This window comes from Liolophura sinensis, chromosome 10 (genome assembly GCF_032854445.1).
Source record: "Liolophura sinensis isolate JHLJ2023 chromosome 10, CUHK_Ljap_v2, whole genome shotgun sequence".
NCBI classification, from domain to species: domain Eukaryota; kingdom Metazoa; phylum Mollusca; class Polyplacophora; order Chitonida; family Chitonidae; genus Liolophura; species Liolophura sinensis.
In genome coordinates, this window is record NC_088304.1 from 23,490,296 (window position 1) to 23,511,524 (window position 21,229).

General features: G+C 39.8%; 1 protein-coding gene across 1 annotated transcript in view; it reads right to left on the reverse strand.

Moving 5' to 3' along the window:
• The window catches only part of LOC135477002 (DNA excision repair protein ERCC-6-like), a 123,698-nt gene extending 115,421 nt beyond the window's left edge, over positions 1-8,277 (reverse strand). The window contains exons 1-7 of the mRNA XM_064757150.1: positions 7,989-8,277; positions 5,134-5,333; positions 4,740-4,865; positions 3,644-3,812; positions 3,091-3,216; positions 2,199-2,291; positions 907-1,088 (exon numbers count right to left, since the gene is read on the reverse strand). Coding sequence (XP_064613220.1) covers positions 907-1,088; positions 2,199-2,291; positions 3,091-3,216; positions 3,644-3,812; positions 4,740-4,865; positions 5,134-5,333; positions 7,989-8,258 — 1,166 coding nt within the window. The 5' untranslated portion in view covers positions 8,259-8,277. The remainder of the gene's footprint in view (positions 1-906; positions 1,089-2,198; positions 2,292-3,090; positions 3,217-3,643; positions 3,813-4,739; positions 4,866-5,133; positions 5,334-7,988) is intronic.
• Positions 8,278-21,229: the final 12,952 nt, after the last annotated feature.

A 21,229-nucleotide genomic window follows, 5' to 3' on the forward strand; every position in this document is an offset into this window, starting at 1 on the left:
TTATTTATTCTTTTACCTGATTGGAGTCATACTCAAGAATATTTCACTTACACAACAGTATTATGGCGAGAGGAAACCAGGTAGAGCCAGCAGGAAACCAATGGCGATCGTATGACAGAACTGGAAGCCAGCATGAGCTTGACTTGGATTCACAGTGGCCGCATTTTTGAGGTTTCTAGGTTATCATGCTGCGCTAGCATGTGAACGACTAAGCTACGGGGACCCCCGACAAATATTTCAGTCATTGGTACTATGTTTTATGTATACATGCAGGCTGTCATTTTTGTTTTTGAGCAGTTGAGTGATTATCACGCCCCTTGCAAAAGACCAGGAGTGTAATCTGCACACCTGACTTCATTTTCCCAAGATGTCTGATTTAGTGTGTCTTACTAGCACACCTGCACTTCAAAGTGGGTCATACCAGCACACCTGCGCTTCAAAGTTTGTCTTATTAAAGTGTGCCTTACTAGCACACCTGCAATTCAAATTGTGTGCTAGTGCACAGCTGGACTATCGCCAGTGTCATAGCACGCCTCAAATCACAAGAGCTGTACGTGTATATGAGTAATCCTCTGGTATTAATGATTAAATAAATAACCGAGACAATGTAATTTCTCAACCTTTACGCATGTTTGCAAGGTGTATATTCAGACATATTCAGAACACATTTTTGTGTATTGTCATTTTGTGTAGCCCTGAAAATGGTCAATCCAACCACTGTAATTTTGTCCTAAAAATCAAATTAAAAATGTACAAAAATTGCACTGAAAGATGCTCTTTCATTTGCGAAAAGTTTGAGAAATTAAGGTATGTCAATATGCTTGCAATGCATTCTTCTGCGCCATACCACTTGCACACTACTACAAATTTATCGATCGTGCAAACTCAACAACAACAATTCCTTACTCTAGGACTTTTTCGGACTTCGAGTCTTGAGCATCCGGGTCATCGTTCTCCTTATCCCCACCTTTAGCAGTCACTTCAGCTTTTGTTCGTCTCAGGAAAAAAGGGGAGATAATCCTCTTCAGACTTTCAGCCATCTCTGATCCTAATCGTTTTTCCCCAGCAGTGGCATCTCGTTCACGAGCCTACAGGAGGCAAATGTTACATTTGTTACTAGTAATGTATTGAGAACCACACAGATTAGAATATATATTTATATATCAGATGTTATCAACTGAACATTAATATAAATCAGTAGATAATAGCTAACAGTATTGTATGTATATATGTATGCTTGGGGTTTAACGTCGCACTTGACAATTTTTCAGTCATATGACGAGGAGTCATTATGTGTGTGTGTACCTATATCGTGTCCTCTTGTGGCAGGGTGAGTCCATGACGCCAAAGTGCTGCTGCCAGTGAAGTATCATGCACCAGACACCAGACATTGCGGTTATTGCGGTGTCACACCCACCCTTGTTATTGCGGTGTCACACCCACCCTTGTTATTGGAGTGTCACACCCAACATTCTTATTGGGTTGTAATACTCACCCTTGTTATTGGGTGTGTCGTACTCATCCTTGTTATTGGGCTGTCATACTCACCCTTGTTATTGGGGTGTCACACTCACCCTCGCTATTGGGCTGTCATACTCACCCTTGTTATTGGGGTGTCATACTCACCCTTGCTATTGGGCTGTCATACTCACCCTTGTTATTGGGGTGTCATACTCACCCTCGCTATTGGGCTGTCATACTCACCCTTGTTACTGGGGTGTCATACTCACCCTCGCTATTGGGCTGTCATACTCACCCTTGTTATTGGGGTGTCACACTCACCCTCGCTATTGGGCTGTCATACTCACCCTTGTTATTGGGGTGTCACACTCACCCTCGCTATTGGGCTGTCATACTCACCCTCGCTATTGGGCTGTCATACTCACCCTTGTTATTGGGGTGTCACACTCACCCTCGCTATTGGGCTGTCATACTCACCCTTGTTATTGGGGTGTCATACTCACCCTCGCTATTGGGCTGTCATACTCACCCTTGTTATTGGGGTGTCATACTCACCCTCGCTATTGGGCTGTCATACTCACCCTTGTTATTGGGGTGTCACACTCACCCTCGCTATTGGGCTGTCATACTCACCCTTGTTATTGGGGTGTCACACTCACCCTCGCTATTGGGCTGTCATACTCACCCTTGTTATTGGGGTGTCACACTCACCCTCGCTATTGGGCTGTCATACTCACCCTTGTAATTGGGGTGTCATACTCCATCTTAAATGTCCGAGAGGTTCCTAACAGTGCACCGTGATGGACAAAATCAAACAAGGCCCATAGCTCCTACAACAAGAAAAGAATCAAACACCAGTGAGAGGGTTTTCTAACATCAGTTTGAGAAATGGAATCTGTTATATACCAACATAGGGTCCTAACACCAGCATACACCTCGACAAAAAAATGTAGCAGTGAACAGTAAAATAGACCATTCAGATAGAGCCCTCACAAACCCAACTACCTGCAGAGTCTCCTGTATATGTGTACCCTTCTTTACAAATCCACCTACCTGGATACTGTTCCTTATGGGTGTACCCTTCTTTACAAATCCACCTACTTGGATACTGTTCTGTATGGGTGTACCCTTCTCCACAAATCCACCTATCTGGAGATAGTTCTGTTCGGGCATACCCTTCTCCACAAATCTGCCTGCCTGGACACTGTTCTGTACAGGCATACCCTTCTCCACAAATCCACCTACCTGGAGACTGTTCTGTATGGGCATACCCTTCTTTACAAATCCACCTACTTGGATACTGTTCTGTATGGGTGTACCCTTCTCCACAAATCCACCTACCTGGAGATCGTTCTGTACGGGCATAGCCTTCTCCACAAATCCACCTACCTGGAGATTGTTCTGTACGGGCATAGCCTTTTCCACAAATCTGCCTGCCTGGATACTCATCTGTACAGGTATACCCTTCTTCACAAATCCACCTACCTGAAGACTGTTCTGCACAGGCGTACCCTTTTTCACAAATCCACCTACCTGAAGACTGTTCTGTTTAAGTGTACCCTTTTTCACAAATCTGCCTGCCTGGATACTGATCTGTATGCGTGTGCCCTTCTTCACAAATCCACCTACCTGAAGATTGTTCTGTATAGGTGTCCCTGTCAGAATGATGCGATGTTCAGCTCCTATGGCTCTCACACCTTTGGCCGTTTTTGTAGGATTCTTTATCTTGTGACCTTCGTCCAGAATTATGTAATCCTGGAGAAAAATTTCAGCTGATGAAGTTATCTAATGGAAGGACCAATTCCAACTTCTGGACATCCATGTGTTTTCATACAATTATCACATTTTGTCAACACATGACGAACACCAACTTCAGGCATCCTAAAATCAATTTTGTGCACAATATATACACGATCCCTGTTTAATCCCTTTTCCCTATATAAAGTGAGAAAAACTTCTCAGGGAAGTGTTGTGGTGTAGTGAACACTAAATACGTTAATATCATGAAATCAACATCATTTCATATCTGACAAGATCTGAAATATATTTTTCCCTAAAACTTTATTTAACTTAATGAAGCTTTTTTTTCCATGCAATAGAATTCAAATTACATTATGCATAGAATACATCTGCATATCAGCCAAACGTTGACAACACCTGTGTGAAAAGGGAGATGGCTGACCCATTTAAATTCGTGCCCATCCTGGTCTTGACCAAGTTTGTCCGAGCTAGAGACGACCAAACCGTACGTGGTCAGACAGACTCCGCCCCTCTTCTGGATTTTGGCCAGTCCTTTCTCTCGCTCTTTCTTACTGGTGCCGTGATATGAGACCACACGGATACCTGGTGCCCTGAAATGTGGGGGTGTCAACAGAAAGATTGGAAAAAGGCATAATTTAATTCTAAGCATGACGTCACTTTAGCAGGCGCATAATGAAAAGTTTAAGTCACTGAAATTTCAACACGATATTTAAAATATAAATGAGCGCCAGTTACAGTAAGAACTTCTACAATTCCATGTTTCATTAACTAAGGCCACAGCAATTTTATTTTTCATTTTATTTATTTATTTATTTGATTGGCGTTTAACACTGTACTCAAGAATATTTCACGTATATGACGGCAGGTGGCATTTTGGTGGGAGGAAACCGGGCACAACCTAGGGGGAAACCCACGACCATCCACTGGTTGCTGGCAGACCTTCCCAAGTACGGCCAGAGAGGAAACCAACATGGATTGGAAAATTGTCGTTTGACGGGCGGGATAAATCTTTTTCCAATAAAAAAAATAAAACTAAAAAACTTCAAAGTCACCCTAAAAATCATAAAACTATCAAGATCAGACAAAAAAGAAGTGAAAAAGTTGATTTTCTCTTTTAGTTTTATTCCATTTTTGCACTGTTTTGTTGTGTCTTGGTTTAATAAAGACCTAATTGTAACTTGATTTAATTAAGGCCTAATTAAGAAGAAAAAGAAAAAAGAAAAGAAATCTGAAATAATCAGTGGAAAGACTCATGAAAACATTACTTGTATTAGCATTATTACAAACAAAACAGGCTTTGTTACTGGATCCCATAAGGGTTGCATTGTCATTTCAGTGCATACATGTACGTTGTATGCTATTGTAAAAAATTACACTTTGACAGAAAATGATCACCTACTCAAAAAATGACGTCACCTACACCTATATGTAGAACAGGTATACTTACGGAAGGACATAAAGCATGTCTAGTGAGTATTTATCATATATAAACATTGCTACTGTCATGATTTGTCTACCATTTGTCCAGCTCTCTCTCCCAGACCGACATCAAAGATACAGGTAACACCACTAGCACTGTCTTCACTTTGTCTGCATCGAACATTCCCGACAGAAACGATATCACCTGAATCGTCTTCCCCAAACTGAAACATGAAGATCAACATCAAGGACACATATAACAAATAATCAGTCAACTCATCAGCTTTGTGTCCAATTTGATTTTCAAACTGGATCTGAGATTCCATAAAGTCAAAGCAAAAAACATCCAATTTGGACACTATTTGAATCAGATATTACCTGGAAACAAAAGCATAACAGACAGACAGATTCAAATGAATATCCTTGGCTCTATTTGAAAAAAAAAATAAAAAAAAATAAATGTAGAAAAGGGATGTAATATGGTCTCCTTACCCCATGTCATCCCCCAGAATTCCCCCTTTGCCTTTCTGATGCAGGCCCCACAGCCACAGTACCCCTGCTTTTTGGTGACTGTACAGCTTTTCATACAGGTCTTTGTACAAATAGAAGCCATCTCCAACATGCTTCATTGCATCTGTGTCATCTCCATCATCCTCACTACCATCTTCTTCCCCATATTCCTTTAAATAAGCCTAAAATATACAAGAACATCTTACAAAAAAAAAAAAGGAATTGTACATGCACATGTATTTTAAGGCAAAATTACAGTTTGCAAACCTATGTATTTTATTACTTCATGACCTTATAGGTAAATAAACAGAAGTAATTAAAAGAAGATCTTCCTTTACTCAACATCACGACTGACCCTAATTTTGAAAGCACTATTGTTTCCAATACATAAGAGCTTGGAAGCCCTTCAACAACAACATCACGACTGACCCTAATTTTGAAGGCGCTATAGTTTCCAACACATAAGAGCTTGGAAGATCTTCCTTTACACAACATTATGACTGACCCTAACTTTGAAGGCACTATAGTCTCCAATACATAAGAGCTTGGAAGATCTTCCTTTACACAACACCGCAACTGACCCTAATTTTGAAGGCACTATAGTTTCCAATACATAAAATTTTGGAAGATCTTCCTTTACACAACATCGGGACTGACTCTAATTTTGAAGGCATCATAGTTTCCAATACAAAAGAGTTTGGAAGGTCTTCCTTTACAAAACATCGTGACTGACCCTAATTTTGAAGGCACTATGGTTTCCAATACATAAGAGTTTGGAAGATCTTCCTTTACACAACATCGTGACTGACCCTAGTTTTGAAGGCACTATAGTTTCCAATACATAAGAACTGGGAAGATCTTCCTTTACAAAACATCGTGGCAGATCTTAATTTTGAAGGCACTAGTTTCCAATACATAAGAGCTTGGAAGATCTTCCTTTACACAACACCATGACTGACTCTAATTTTGAAGGCACTATAGTTTCCAATACATAAGAGCTTGGAAGATCTTCCTTTACACAACACCATGACTGACTCTAATTTTGAAGGCACTATAGTTTCCAATACATAAGAGCTTGGAAGATCTTCCTTTACACAACACCATGACTGACTCTAATTTTGAAGGCACTATAGTTTCCAATACATAAGAGCTTGGAAGATCTTCCTTTACACAACACCATGACTGACTCTAATTTTGAAGGCACTATAGTTTCCAATACATAAGAGCTTGGAAGATCTTCCTTTACACAACATTATGACTGACCCTAACTTTGAAGGCACTATAGTCTCCAATACATAAGAGCTTGGAAGATCTTCCTTTACACAACACCGCAACTGACCCTAATTTTGAAGGCACTATAGTTTCCAATACATAAAAGTTTGGAAGATCTTCCTTTACACAACATCGGGACTGACTCTAATTTTGAAGGCATCATAGTTTCCAATACAAAAGAGTTTGGAAGGTCTTCCTTTACAAAACATCGTGACTGACCCTAATTTTGAAGGCACTATGGTTTCCAATACATAAGAGTTTGGAAGATCTTCCTTTACACAACATCGTGACTGACCCTAGTTTTGAAGGCACTATAGTTTCCAATACATAAGAACTGGGAAGATCTTCCTTTACAAAACATCGTGGCAGATCTTAATTTTGAAGGCACTAGTTTCCAATACATAAGAGCTTGGAAGATCTTCCTTTACACAACATCGTGACTGACCCTAGTTTTGAAGGCACTATAGTTTCCAATACATAAGAACTGGGAAGATCTTCCTTTACAAAACATCGTGGCAGATCTTAATTTTGAAGGCACTAGTTTCCAATACATAAGAGCTTGGAAGATCTTCCTTTACACAACACCATGACTGACTCTAATTTTGAAGGCACTATAGTTTCCAATACATAAGAGCTTGGAAAATCTTCCTTTACACAACACCATGACTGACTCTAATTTTGAAGGCACTATAGTTTCCAATACATAAGAGCTTGGAAGATCTTCCTTTACACAACATCGTGACTGACCCTAGTTTTGAAGGCACAATAATTTCCAATACATATTCTACATTAAATATGATACCTGTATTTAGAACATCAAGGAAATAAAAATGTGCAAACAAAAAAATAGGGCCATAACAGACCCTAAAGCACAAAGTACAGTGTGAAAGCGAGGGAAAACTTGATAACATTTCAAACAAGAGTTTAGCAGGGAAGCATGTCGCAGTATTTTGGGGGAAAGCCTTTAAAACTAGTCTTAACGTTCAATACATGGTATACTTAGATAACCTGATAATCACTTATTTATTCATCGGATTTGTGTTTTACGTCGTGCTCTAGAATATTTTACTATGATGATAGCAGCCAGCATTGTTGTGGGTGGAAATGAGGCATAACACAGGGGAAACCCATAACCATCGGCAGGTTGATGCAGACCTTTCACGTACGCCCCAACCAGCCTGAGCTAGACTTAAAGTGACCAATTTTCGTCAGAGGCACCTGTGCCAGCATATTAACCATCAGGCTACCGTGGTCCCAATTTGATAATACTGAAAGAATGATTATCATAGTATTGCCAACACTTCAACAGTACTTTAGCAAATGATATTGTGTCAAAAATCTGTTACAAACAGGAATATTAAAACATACAATTTTCATTTTCATTTCTGAATCACTCCCCCAATCTCTCAAATGTTGTGGGTGGTAAAATCTGAGTAACCTGTAACCTCCAGTATTGCTGGATGGTTGGAAAGTGACAGGGGGTGGGTGGGTGAGTTGTTGTAGGGTGAGGGGGGAAAGCACCGCATTTCTAGATCTGACTAACGAATTAAACTGTGATGCCGTACCTCCATTTTGGCTATTCTCTTAGCCAGTTTTTCACTGTGATATATTTTCAGCGCCTGTCTATTCAGGTCTAGAGCCTCTCGGATACGTCCTTCATTGGCCAATTGCTTCCCTTTGGTGATGAACTTGTTAAACCTGGCCTGGTCACTATGGGAGACGTCTTTCTCTTCCCCAGAGGGTAGCCGCACCCGGGTTGTCTCGGAGCCATGTTTGTGAGGGGTACCTGATATGGACAGGTTAGCTAGCCTATCCCTTGTTTCAGCTACCTCCATGGTATGCTCTAGCTATGCTACAACAGACTGTAACAAGAAAGTATAACTATGTATATATATCAGGAGGGCATAAAAAAATGGGCCGTACTTTGATGCTGCATTGCTCCATTATGATGTTCTACCTTGTTTTACCTTTGTTCAAACCCGTTCAAATTTTAGACATTCAAGATGGTTTCTCTGTGGTGGACAAGGAATTGATCACCTTTTCAAGTAAAACAAGGTAGAACATCATTTTGAAATGTTCGGAACTTGCGTTTTTGACTCTATTTCGATTTTGGTCCCCTGAACAGAAATCTTAAAGGATAAAATTGAAATCTGGTCTGTATACTTAGGACATAATAGCTTTTGAGTGTGTACATGTTTAGAAGCTGACGTGAGAGGATTTCAGAGATATTGAGTGTCAAAGTTCGGCCCATTTTTTTATGCCCACCCAATATATATACTTGGGGTTTGATGTCATCCTTAAAAAATTTTCATTTGGTGTGTGCACATCTATTATGTCTTCTTGTGGCAGGTTGAGTCAATGCCGCTACTGAAGTATCATGCTGAAGACACCAGACATGACACCCCACACATTCACATTACAATGACACCTGGCCAACCAGTCCTGTTTCCTCGTAGAGCAACAAGACAGGCAGCAAAATATTCCATTTTAAATTTTTGGTTAACCATTAAGCTCGGTTTGACCAAAAGTCTTCCAACTTTAAAACAGACCTTCAAAACCATTAGGCCACCGAAGCAGTCAGGAAAGTCTAAGAATTAGGAATTCATTGAATGAAACCTTTATTTAAAGTGGGCAGCTCTGTGAAATTTAACAATTTCCTCTCCCCAGAGGTCCTCCATAACAAAACGTGAGCACTGAACAAGTATTAAGAGTATATACAATTCCATTTTTTAAACACATGAAAACCATCAATAATACATCACTACATATATCAGCTTATATAAATTAACTGGTTGAAATAATTTTTCAAATAATGTGACTCTAAAGCAGAAACCGATGGTGCTGTTTTGATTAGACATTCTGAAATGTTACACGCATGACAGCCCACTACTGTAAAACTGTTTTCACAATAGTTAGAGTTATGCTTATCAATATAAATGTTGTTAACAATTGATCTAAGAAACTTTTTGTACACTGCTGTGTTTTTAGGTACATATATGAAGATGACTGATCATGCAATGATTTTTTTAAAATATGAATGAGTGCTTGAGTGCTTGGGGTTTAATGTCGTACTCAACAATTTTTCAGTCATATGACGACGAAGGAATCTTTAGGGTGCATGTACGTGTAATGTGCCTCCTTGTTGCAGGACGGATTCCCACAGCTCTTTTATTTAGCGCTGCTTCACTGAGATGAATTACCGAAGGCAAGTAAGCCGCCCCGCCCGAGCCATTATATTGATACGGGTCAACCAGTCATTGCACTATCCCCTTCATGATGAACGCCAAGCGAGGAAGTTACAACTTCCTCTGCTTAATTTAAATATGAAACATACGATATCCGATGCAATCAGAAATTAGAAGTATGTATTTTACAGTCTAAAATAATTTCAGCTGCTTTTTTTTTTCAAGCTTAAATAACTTGTCAATAAGTGACTGTGGACAAGTTCCCCATATTGATGCAGTAATACACTTCTGCCATGTTTATAAGGTGCATAGGTGGAGGAAACCGTGCAGAACCCTAAGTAAAGCATCACACCTAACATACCTATTGATGGACATGGTGGTGATAAGGTGCATGGGTGGAGGAAACCATGCAGAGCCCTAAGTAAAGCATCACACCTGACATATCTATTGATGGACATTGTGGTGATAAGGTGTATGGGTGGAGGAAACTGTGCAGAGCCCTAAGTAAAGCATCACACCTGACATATCTATTGATGGACATGGTGGTGATAAGGTGCATGGGTGGAGGAAACCGTGCAGAGCCCTAAGTAAAGCATCACACCTGACATATCTATTGATGGACATTGTGGTGATAAGGTGTATGGGTGGAGGAAACTGTGCAGAGCCCTAAGTAAAGCATCACACCTGACATATCTATTGATGGACATGGTGGTGATGAGGTGCATGGGTGGAGGAAACCGTGCAGAACCCTAAGTAAAGCATCACACCTGACATATCTATTGATGGACATTGTGGTGATAAGGTGTATGGGTGGAGGAAACTGTGCAGAACCCAGAGAAAACTGTAACACCTGACATACCTGTTGCTGCACATGGTGGCAATAAGGTGTATGGGTGAAGGAAACCGTGCAGAGCCCTAAGTAAACCATCACACCTGACAAGGTACCGAACATACCTGTTGATGTACAAGATGGTAATAAGATATATGGGTAGAGGAAACTGTGCAGAGCCCAGAGAAAACCTGATAAATGCAGGTGTGCTTTGTGGAATGGACCGACTGGATGGCAGGTAAATATCACTGTGGAATATAGACCTCGACATTGAATTTATTGAACTACATGTATTGTACATGTGTATACTTGATAGAAAAAAAAATTTATTTATTTATTTGATTGGTGTTTTATGCTGTCCTCAAGAATTTTTGACTTTTATGATGGCAGCTGATGGAAACTGAGCATCACAATAGTCACACTAGATACTACCCACCACTCCTATTCAACCTGAAGACATAGTCGGGAGTTGCAAAGAGTAGGGTCATATTTATGTGTTGATTTTTAAGTGTCTTTGGGCGTCATGTATTTCCCCACGGTGACATGCTTCAACTGAATTTTTAATTGATTAAAAATGAATGGAGAGATGTTCAATTTATATACAAAGAAAAACAGCGAAAAAAAGACCTTCTTCATTCTAGTCTGTCACGTGACGCTATCATCCATGAATTCTGCACTCCTTTCTTTGTTAGAGAAAATCTCTGGATCCAAACTTCCATCAGACAATATGTTTGGTCCATAGAAGGATTCTTAAACCACCAGACGACTCGAGTTGTTTGTGATAGAAAGTGTAATTTAGACATGTTTAAGACAGATGAAGAAGGTAAAAGTTGAATGTGTGCATGTGTGTGTGTCACATACGTTTGTCACATGGACTGCACCTGAAAAAGGTCTCTTCCATATTTGGACAGCCTCATTCAGGGAAGCATGAATGAATAGCCACAAGCAGTGACATAGAATTTATTTTATTTGTTTGATTGGTGTTTTACGCTGTACTCAATAATATTTCAATTATACGATGGTGGCCAGCATTATGGTGGGAGGAAACCAGGCAGCGCCTGAGGGGAAACCCAGGACCATCCGCACGTTGCTGACAAACCTTCCCACGTACGCCCTGTGATGAAGCCAGTATGGCAGTGACGTAGAAAGTTACATGTAAACTACACCTTACGCGTAGCACACACAAGCGCTATGTGCTTAACAAAAATTCATTTGTGACACTTGGCTTAAGCACTTTACTCTTGTCTGCGGTGAACATTTTTTTTGTGTGTGTGTGCCGTTGCGCCAAATGTCTAACGTGTATGACAATTTTTTTTCATTCCTTCACGATGACTTGCAATGTGCGACAAACGAAAGCCATTTCCTTTCAAGTCGACGCCAATGTTTTAGCTGATAACGAGTCTGCATGCAATACCCTTTCCGGTAAATCGCATAAGCCGAGTCTGTGAGTGTCAGTGTGGTTGTCGTCATGGATTGTCATAGGTCACACGCCACAACAACAACAACAGCACCATGATTCATCTACGAACCGATAGGTGATAGCTCCTAGTCAGAGATGCGTTGAGCGTTCAGCTCTATATAATACGTTTAAAACACCACCGGGTACATTCATAAGCACAAAATGAACACAGTATGAGACATAAAAGACATTTTAAACTCACACACTGTATCGGCAGTTTGGCGCAAATTCGAAACATCCGCCACGATATGAATGAATGTCACATGATCTGTCACAGTGCGCTGGGAAGTGGCCGAGGTCTGACAGAGTAATGTCCCTTGCCTACCTTCACGTTGCGCTCATACCAGTGTCCTAGCTTTGGTGGGAGGATTTCAGTTCTCCTCTTAAACTCTGCTGTGGAAGCGGACTAATCTAAGGAGTAATGCGTGGGAACTTTCAACCATCTGCAAGTGTTTATAGGGGAACGAATGATACCAGTACAAGTATATATGTATAGGCCTGTATTTTTTTCATTCAAGGTACACTCACAATATTTCACTGCTTAAAATGTGTACATTTCGTGTGCATGCATGGTAGTGTTGTGCTGTTTATTTGGAATTTTATTTATTTATTTATTTGCTGTTTTACGCCATAGGCCTATAGTCAAGAATATTTCACTTAAACGATGGCGTGTCTTCAACATTATGGAGGGAGGAAAAAAATGCAATGTTGTTGATATTTCCATTCTCGAAGCTTCGAAGACCATTTTCAAAACATAAGAAAGGAATTTTGAAATTCTTTATTATCTGTCGATCTTTTACGAAGCCTTTTGCATAGTGACAAAAAAAAAAAAATCAATGAAGACGCTCATCTGTGATTGTTTTGCTTAAAACCACTCCAAAACTCGCCGAAGTTACTTTTAGCCTTTTAAATTTTTTGTCAGTTTTCGGCTCCGTACTCGTTTAGACCCTACGTCTCGGGCACCAACTTTGAATGGATGAAACTCGAACGTACAACAATCTAGGGTTGTGGAGTTTCCGCGATCCCGGGGCTCTCACCTAATGTTCTCAGATACGCTTTTATTTACTTATTTGATTGGTGTTTGACGCCGTACTCAAGAATATTTCACTTAACGGCAGCCAGCATTATGGTTGGTGGAAACCGGGCAGAGCTCGGGGGAAACCCACGACCATCCGCAGGTTGCTGGAAGACCTTCCCACGTACGGCCGGAGCAGATACGCTTTTAAACTACATGTACATGTACCACACCCACATTTCATTTTTTAAAATTATTTTAAACATGTCGATTTTACGTATTTGTACGCATTAAAATCTAAGCACTGAATGTCTGCTCAGGACTACGTCTATGGCAATCTAAGGTCGCAGAGCCTCCGGGTCTAAAACAGCCCCTGGACCCTCGCCTAATGACCTGGGATAAGCTTTTAAAACTCTTTCATTTTTTATTTTCTTATTCAGATAATCAGTGACTTACCTTGGTCAGTGGTCGTTGGTTTTCCCCTGGCATCTGGTGCCCGCAGTTTATGCAAATAATCGTGTAGTTTGTTGGTGGAATACATATCAAATGAGTTCATGGAGGTACATGTGTACATGGATTGAAGGTACATGTGTACATGGATTGAAGGTACATGTGTACATGGATTGGAGGTACATGTGTACATGGATTGAAGGTACATGTGTACATGGATTGGAGGTACATGTGTACATGGATTGGAGGTACATGTGTACATGGATTGGAGGTACATGTGTACATGGATTGGAGGTACATGTATACATGGATTGAAGGTACATGTGTACATGGATTGTTGGATAACTCTATGCAGAATTTTTCGCTTTTCGACAGCGGTCAGCTTCATGGCTGACAGAAACCTAAGGAAGAAAATTACCGTGTAATTTATTACAGTGCGGTACTGTACATGTTGATGGATATTATGACGGGATGAAATTCCTGTTAAGATTTATGTAATTATTGCCTTATTGTCATACAAAGAAGAGAGTTGCCTTTGCCCGTGCAGTTCATTCAGGAAGTCGCCCTTTGTGTGGAGTTAAAAAACAAAAAAGAAAAAAAAAACAGTTAAATTAAATTAAATTCTTGCATAAAATACATAACGTAACTTTCTCTATGCTGAACTGCTTCTTTTTTGTGTAGGCATATATTTTGAAACCCTGTGCATATATTATGCCTATATTGATGTACAGCTATCGCATATGAACGCCTTTGTTTGTTCACAGAAATCCCCATGTGTTCTTGCTGCGCTTTTATTGCATGTCATATTTAATCCTGATAACATGCCACCTGTGTCGTTTGTCACATATAGAAGAGTTTTCTTAATTCATTTTTTTCTCCCCGACTTAAAGATGTGTGGAAAGAAAAAATATCCAATGGACCGTATACCTCTTGAAGCTAAGTAGTATACTAATATATGATTTTTTGGCTGCACATGAAGTACAGTGTCAATGATAGGGTCATGTTTCAGTGAAGCATGTATTATAATTTTGTATTACCGCGATCATATTACAGTTATAATACACCGTCACATAATTACACAGTTCTGCTTCTCGATCAGAAACATCACGTCATGGACACACCTGTGGCCAGAGCCTGAGCAAATGGCAAATTGAAAGGCAATATTTTCCATAACCCAAGGTACTTTAATACTGAAATAAAGGGAAGATACCTACCGTCAATGGAAGTAAATCCCTGAAAAGGGAAGTAACCCACGTGTTATGAAAATGCTGAATACCAGAGTGATCGATGGTTTCTGACTGGAGACAATCATGAGTTGAAGGTGTCACTGAGCTTTAATTTTATTCCAATTCCAAGAACATGAGTGAACCATCGATAACTCAACCTCTAAAGTGCATTATATCTGGAACTACTATAACAGATTATTTATTTATCCGTGTGTCAGTCTGTTATATTAGTCCCGGATTAAGGATACAGTTCGCTAAATCTTTAGCATGATGGGTTTTCGCTGGTTTCGGTGCCGCCTTTGAAAATCAGGAGATTTGTCGGGCTCCCTACACCAATATAAATTTCACCTCTCTCATAGAAGTGAGATGTTATTAAATTCCGCGCACACAACACTTACGGGACCTCCGTGGCCGAGGGAATTGGTGTGCCAGCGCGTGACGCAGGAGCCTCTCACCAATGCGGTCGCTATAAGTGCAGCTCATGCGGGCTTCCTCTCCCGACGAACGTGGGAAGGTCTGTCAGCAACCTGCAGATAGTTGTGGGTTTCTCCCCGAGCTCTACCCGGTTTCATCCCACCATAATGTTTATGGGTTTCCCCAGGCTCTCCCACCTTAATGCTCTCCGCCGTCGTATAAGTGAAATATTCTTGAATATGGCGTGAAACACCAATCAAATAAATAAATACTGGCTTCCTCTCCGGTCGTACGTTGTAAGGTCAGCCAACATTATGCTGTCCGCAGTTGAATAAATGAAATATTCTTTATAATGGCGTAGAACATCATTCGCATAAATAAAATAAATAAAACACAAAATAAAGATATCAAAATTATACCACAAAGTTATGAATCAATATTTAATATTTATGTGTCCAAGGAAACGTGAGCGCAATTTTCCTTTCAGCAGGTTGTCTGTAGAGATTTAACACAGTTTCTATGTAGTACGGCAATGTAACTGTGAATACAGATTGTAACACTTGCAAGAAACCCACACCTTGATACCCACTGTACCTAACCTACTATATTACTTAACCTACTATATTACTATATATATATATATATATATATATATATATATATATATATATATATATATATATATACTATACCCCAATACGCTTTCATTTATATGCACTCATAACCCTAACAATTTCAACTTCTTTCCCATTATCCACAACAATCGACCACTACTTGAATCAAATGATCGTCTCACTAAAACTTTTTATCAAACCAAAATTTTTAAAGGGTAAAAGACAGGTTCCCAATCTTAAGAAACTTTTAACAAAGGCTCGGTTTGCTACCAACTTAATAGAAACCAGTTATACAACTTCTAAGTGTGGTAACCCACGATGCAAATGATGTGAACATTTAATAAGAAGCAGTCATTTTTTGTTTCATGTTACCAATTTTATCTTCCGTATTAACAGTAATATGAACTGTAATTCCCAAAATCTACTGTATGTCTTAACCTGCTCTAACTGTAACAAATTCTATATAGGCGAAACCGGTGATTCATAAAGAAATCGATGTAGGGTACATAGGCAACAAATTAAAACGCCAAGTTAACAGATTTCACCTCTAACCAAACATATCGCATCATGAAACTGTATCCCCTACACAGTGGGCCCAAGTTCCACACTATGTCCTTTAAATTATCGGTGAATCAGAGGAATTAAGGAACAGGACTTCGGGAGATCTTCTCTCCGAATGGAAAATCCCCTGGGCAAGTTCGAACTTTATTGTATTATATGCGATTTGTAACTAGAGCTAATAACCATGGTTTAATCTACATACATGTATATATAGCTGTCGCAAGATATGTTGAAATAAAAAAAGAACCGTCATGATACAGTGAAACTAGTAAGCTAAATCAACAAGTTGAGTTTGTCATGTTTCTTATGTATACATATATTGGTTTCATTCGTTTCATTCGTTTCATAATAAGCACGCTTTACGTTGAGAAATCCACGACCATCCGCAGGTTGATGCAAGACCTTCCCACGTACGGCCGGAGAGAAAGCCAGCATGAGCTGGACTTGAGCTCACAGCGACCGCATTGGTGAGAGGCTCCTGGGTCATTGCGCTGCGCTAGCGCCCTAACCAGTTAAGCCACGGAGGTCCCTTTATTCACTTTGAGAATGGAGTTATAAAAAGTTTTTGAAATTGGCCGTAGCGTGGCAACGTGTATGGTTCCCGCCTTGAATTCTGAAGTTTGGAATAGCGTGCTCCGTATCCACTCTATTGCCAACATCACAGAGGTAACCTTCATCAGAACACCGGCACTGATACACAGGTAGATGGGATAACCGAAGGGCACGTGGAAGGGTAGGGTGAAGCTCAGGTAAAATGTCAAAACACCAACCAGGATGAAATAATCTGAAACACAAAGCCTTAGGCAAGGTCGGGTGTTACACGGAATGGTACAGAATATGCGAGCTACCGGAGATGATATGAAGGACATTTGTTGTCCTTCAGGGACGGTGTAGATGTAAGATAATGTAACAACCCACATCAGTGTTGATGAAAAGGAACCAGCAAATGGCATGATCATGTGTTATGGTGCGATAGGCGATATATCATTTATAGATGCACAAACACCATCCAGAATGGAATGAGTGGAAAAACGAAGCTCAAGGCGGTGCGTTACAGACGATAAAGATCTGGCAAATACACACACACCATCCAGTATGAAATAAGATAAAAACAAAACTCTAGGTCGCGTTTTACGGGAGGATTTAGATCAGGTACAAATACACACACCATCCAGGGTGAAATGAGTTGAAAAACAAATTCAAGGTCATGTGTTACAGAACGATAAAGATCAGGTAAAATACACACACTTCACCACCCAGGATGAAATGATCTGAACACACAAAAAGTCCAGGTCAGATCTTAACTATAGAATAGTCTACACAAAGTACCGCTCGAAGACGGCAAGTAGGTGAAGGTCGTGTGTTACGGGACGGTACAGAATTTTGAGAGCCACTGGAGACGAAATGGTTTGAAAAAACGAAAGCCAAGGTCATGTGTTAAAGGTCAGTATAGATCAGGTAAAATGCAAACACATCGACCAGAATGAAACGATCTGAAAAAATGAAGACCAAGGTCATGTGTTAAAGGACAGTATAGATCAGGTGAAATACAAACACATCGACCAGAATGAAACAATCTGAAAAACGAAGGCCAAGGTCAATACATATACAAAGAGAGTTTAGATCTGGCCCCTGTAGGCATGCGTTTGTTAGGGTTTTGCGAAATGGGCTTAATTTAGCAATACAAGGCATGGATATAAAACAATCCCACTGACCTGCCAAATAAGCGCTCAAGCTAAGGAAGAATTTCCAGTTGGTGTGTCCGTGGTTGTTCTGGGTGAAAAGAAAAACAAGCCCAAAGACAAACGCGGCCAGCACTAGGCCAGTAGCCTCTGCGATCTGCACCAGTGTTAATATAACTGCAAAAAACGAACAAATGGCGACGAGGAAAGGGGCCTGTCTATAGGGGTGTATCGGTCACGTTGCTAAGTATCTGGGGGCCCTTTTCACAAAACACGCGTAACGTTACGTTCATTTCCGTGACAACCAGTACTCAAGGTATTACGTCACCATGGTAATTACGTGAACGTAGCGCTACGTGCGTTTTGTGAAACAGGCCCATGCTCTCAGTTGCCGCATGTCGTGGTCGACCTACGTGCACCGAAACTGAATCTGATCAAATGCCGCCTGTTGCTCAGGATCGTAAGGTTTTGTTAGACTAGTATTTGATAGCCTTTATTTCGACAGTGATGTTCATTCTTTTGTTCATATGTTCATATGTTCATATTTATTTATTTATTTGATTTGTGTTTACGCCGTACTCAAGAATATTTCACCTATACGACGGTGGTCGGGAAACCAAGCAGAGACCTGGGGAAACCCACAATCATCTGCAAGTTGCTGAAAGACCTTCCCACGTGCTGCAGGAGAGGAAGCCAGCATGATCTGGACTTGAACTAAATTGGTGAGAGGATACTTTCCTTTAGACAAGCGCAAATTCGCTACCGCTGAGGCGCGCCCCCCCCCCCCCCCGTATAGAATTTCTTATCACCTTGCACATATACAGACCTCTCGTTAAGCCAGTGACATCAGATCAAAGATCAAAGACCCATGTTCTAGGATATAAAACTATATATATTTATTACTTTATTTATTTATTTATTTATTTGTGTTTTTCGTTTTTTTTAAAATCTTTATTTATCGATTTATTTATTTATTTATTTGGAATTTTGTTTCAACTGAATAGAGTACAGTTAAATGTCTGGGTTCTCTTTTTTTTTTCCTTCATGCATGATATGAAACTTCGTTTTTGTACTTATATTTCACTACTGGATGAAGTCTTTGTATCAAAATTATATAAATGAAGTATTTTAAATCCAGTTTAAATATTTGACAGTACCGGTAAATCAGCAAAATAAAAAGAAAAAAAAACAAAAAACAAAAAAAACAAAAACAAAAACAAAACAAAAAACAAAAACAAAACAATAGTATTGTAGTAGTTTGTAGTTTGTCGTATAGCGTTCATGGAAGAATACATCAGAAAATACCTTACACAATTGGTCTGTCGAAAGTAGGAAACATCTGAAGCCTGCACAAAATTTCCATTGTTGGTGTCAGTTGAGGACAACTGGGTCTCCAGAACCGCCCAGTAGGTGGCGTAACCGACGATCTGCAGCACAAGAGCAACACCGGACAAAATGCTCAATGTGACCGAGGAGCTGAAAATGGGAGGAAACGCCATGGTTGTTGAGGGGAATGGCCTGGAAATGAATGTTAAATGAGCCGCTTTTAGCTGCCTATATCTGCACATGTAATTTTATACGATAGTAGTTTGTAAGTCCTTATATAGTGATATCAAACTGTTAACCAAGCATTTGGGGCTGATTGCGCAGCCAAGCTGTTGTAGAATATTTGTCTGTAAGTCGGAAAGTCGCACACTGAAAATTTGTCAATGGGTTGTCAAGGGTCGGTGGGTTTACATCGAGCACACTGGTTGTCCTCATCCATGAAAGTTTCGTTCTTTTACATAGCAAGGGGAGGTCATAATGACCACGTTTTAATATTCCTATATTTTGCACTTCTAAATTAGAAGAATATCCTGCAAATATAGACCTATTCAAATTTAAGGATACGTGAAGCGGCAGGATTTTATCCTATCCTGTTTAAGATGTGTCCCATCGTATAAAAAAATACAAAAGGCCTCACAGCTTTCTTCATTGGGCGTAAAAATTGGCCTTAAAGAACAGCTTTCCTAAGCCCTCAGGGCGGCCAGTCTAGAAATAAAATAGCCTCTATAGGGGTGAGGTCAACGGTGATAGCTGAGTTATTAGAAGTATCCGAAAGAGTGGGCGCTGAGCTGGATCCAGAATAAGTCCACCATCGATGAAGATATTTCCGAAAATTCCCTATTATTAACGGTTAATATGCATAAAATACAGGGGCTATTAAGAGGTATAAAATATGGCTTAAAAATTATGATATTATTCATGTCATAACTTTCTTCTTTTGCCGACTATTAACAGAAAATATGCATAAAATAGAGGGGATATTAAGAGGTATAAAATATACCTCAAAAAGGATTATTTTATTTATGGCATAACTTTCTTTCTTTGTCATGAAACCATATATATATATATATATATATATATATATATATATATATATATATATATATATATATATATATATATATTATAATACATGGTTATGCCTACACACTTCAAAGACTTACCGACAACACGTTACTCGGGCGGGGCAGCTTACTTGCCTTCGGTAAGTCGTCACAAGTGAAGCAGCACTAGATAAAAGAGTGGTGGAAATCCACCCTGCAACAAGGAGGTACATTACATACACCCTAAGGATTCCTTCATTGTCATATGACTGAAAAATTGTTGAGCACGACGTTAAACCACTCACTCACTCACTCACTCCTCCACCACTGTCAAAATGTTTGATTTAAACTTACTAAGATTATTCATGTACTGTACATAAGATTTCAGTTTCGCAGCTGTAGTGGGAAGGTCTTCCAGCAACTTGCGGATGGTCGCGGGTTTCCCTTGGGCCCTGCCAGGTTTCCTCCCACCATAATGCTGGCCGCCGTCGTATATAAGTGAAATATTCTTGACACCCGCGTGAAACACCAATCAAATAAATAAATATATACATATTCAGAATTATGTACCATTTTATATATCAGTACAGAAAAACAAAATACTAGATGTTTTTATCTATGACCTAAAGTTTTGCCCTAGGACTCGGAAAGTGTTTCTTGGTGTTCATTGTATTGGTTGTGGTTGTTACTGACTGAACGCGCGGGAGAGCATCAGAGGTAGTCAGGGGATTATACTGACAGTTCAAAAATATCATAAACATGCTTGAGCTTCAGTGAGCGGTTAGTCTATGCTCCTACCACCAACAGTTCCTGGTTTCCTCAGTTTTAATCATAATAATTTTAGTAAATGCATTTCGCAAAAGGTTGAATGTTTTATTATCGTTATTTTGTGATAAAGAGGAATTTGGAAGATTAAGCGTTACTACCTTTATGCACGTGGAGTGTCGTGTCAAATATCCGTTTTAAACTACAGGGCTGTCTTTATACAAAGCTTTAGCAGAT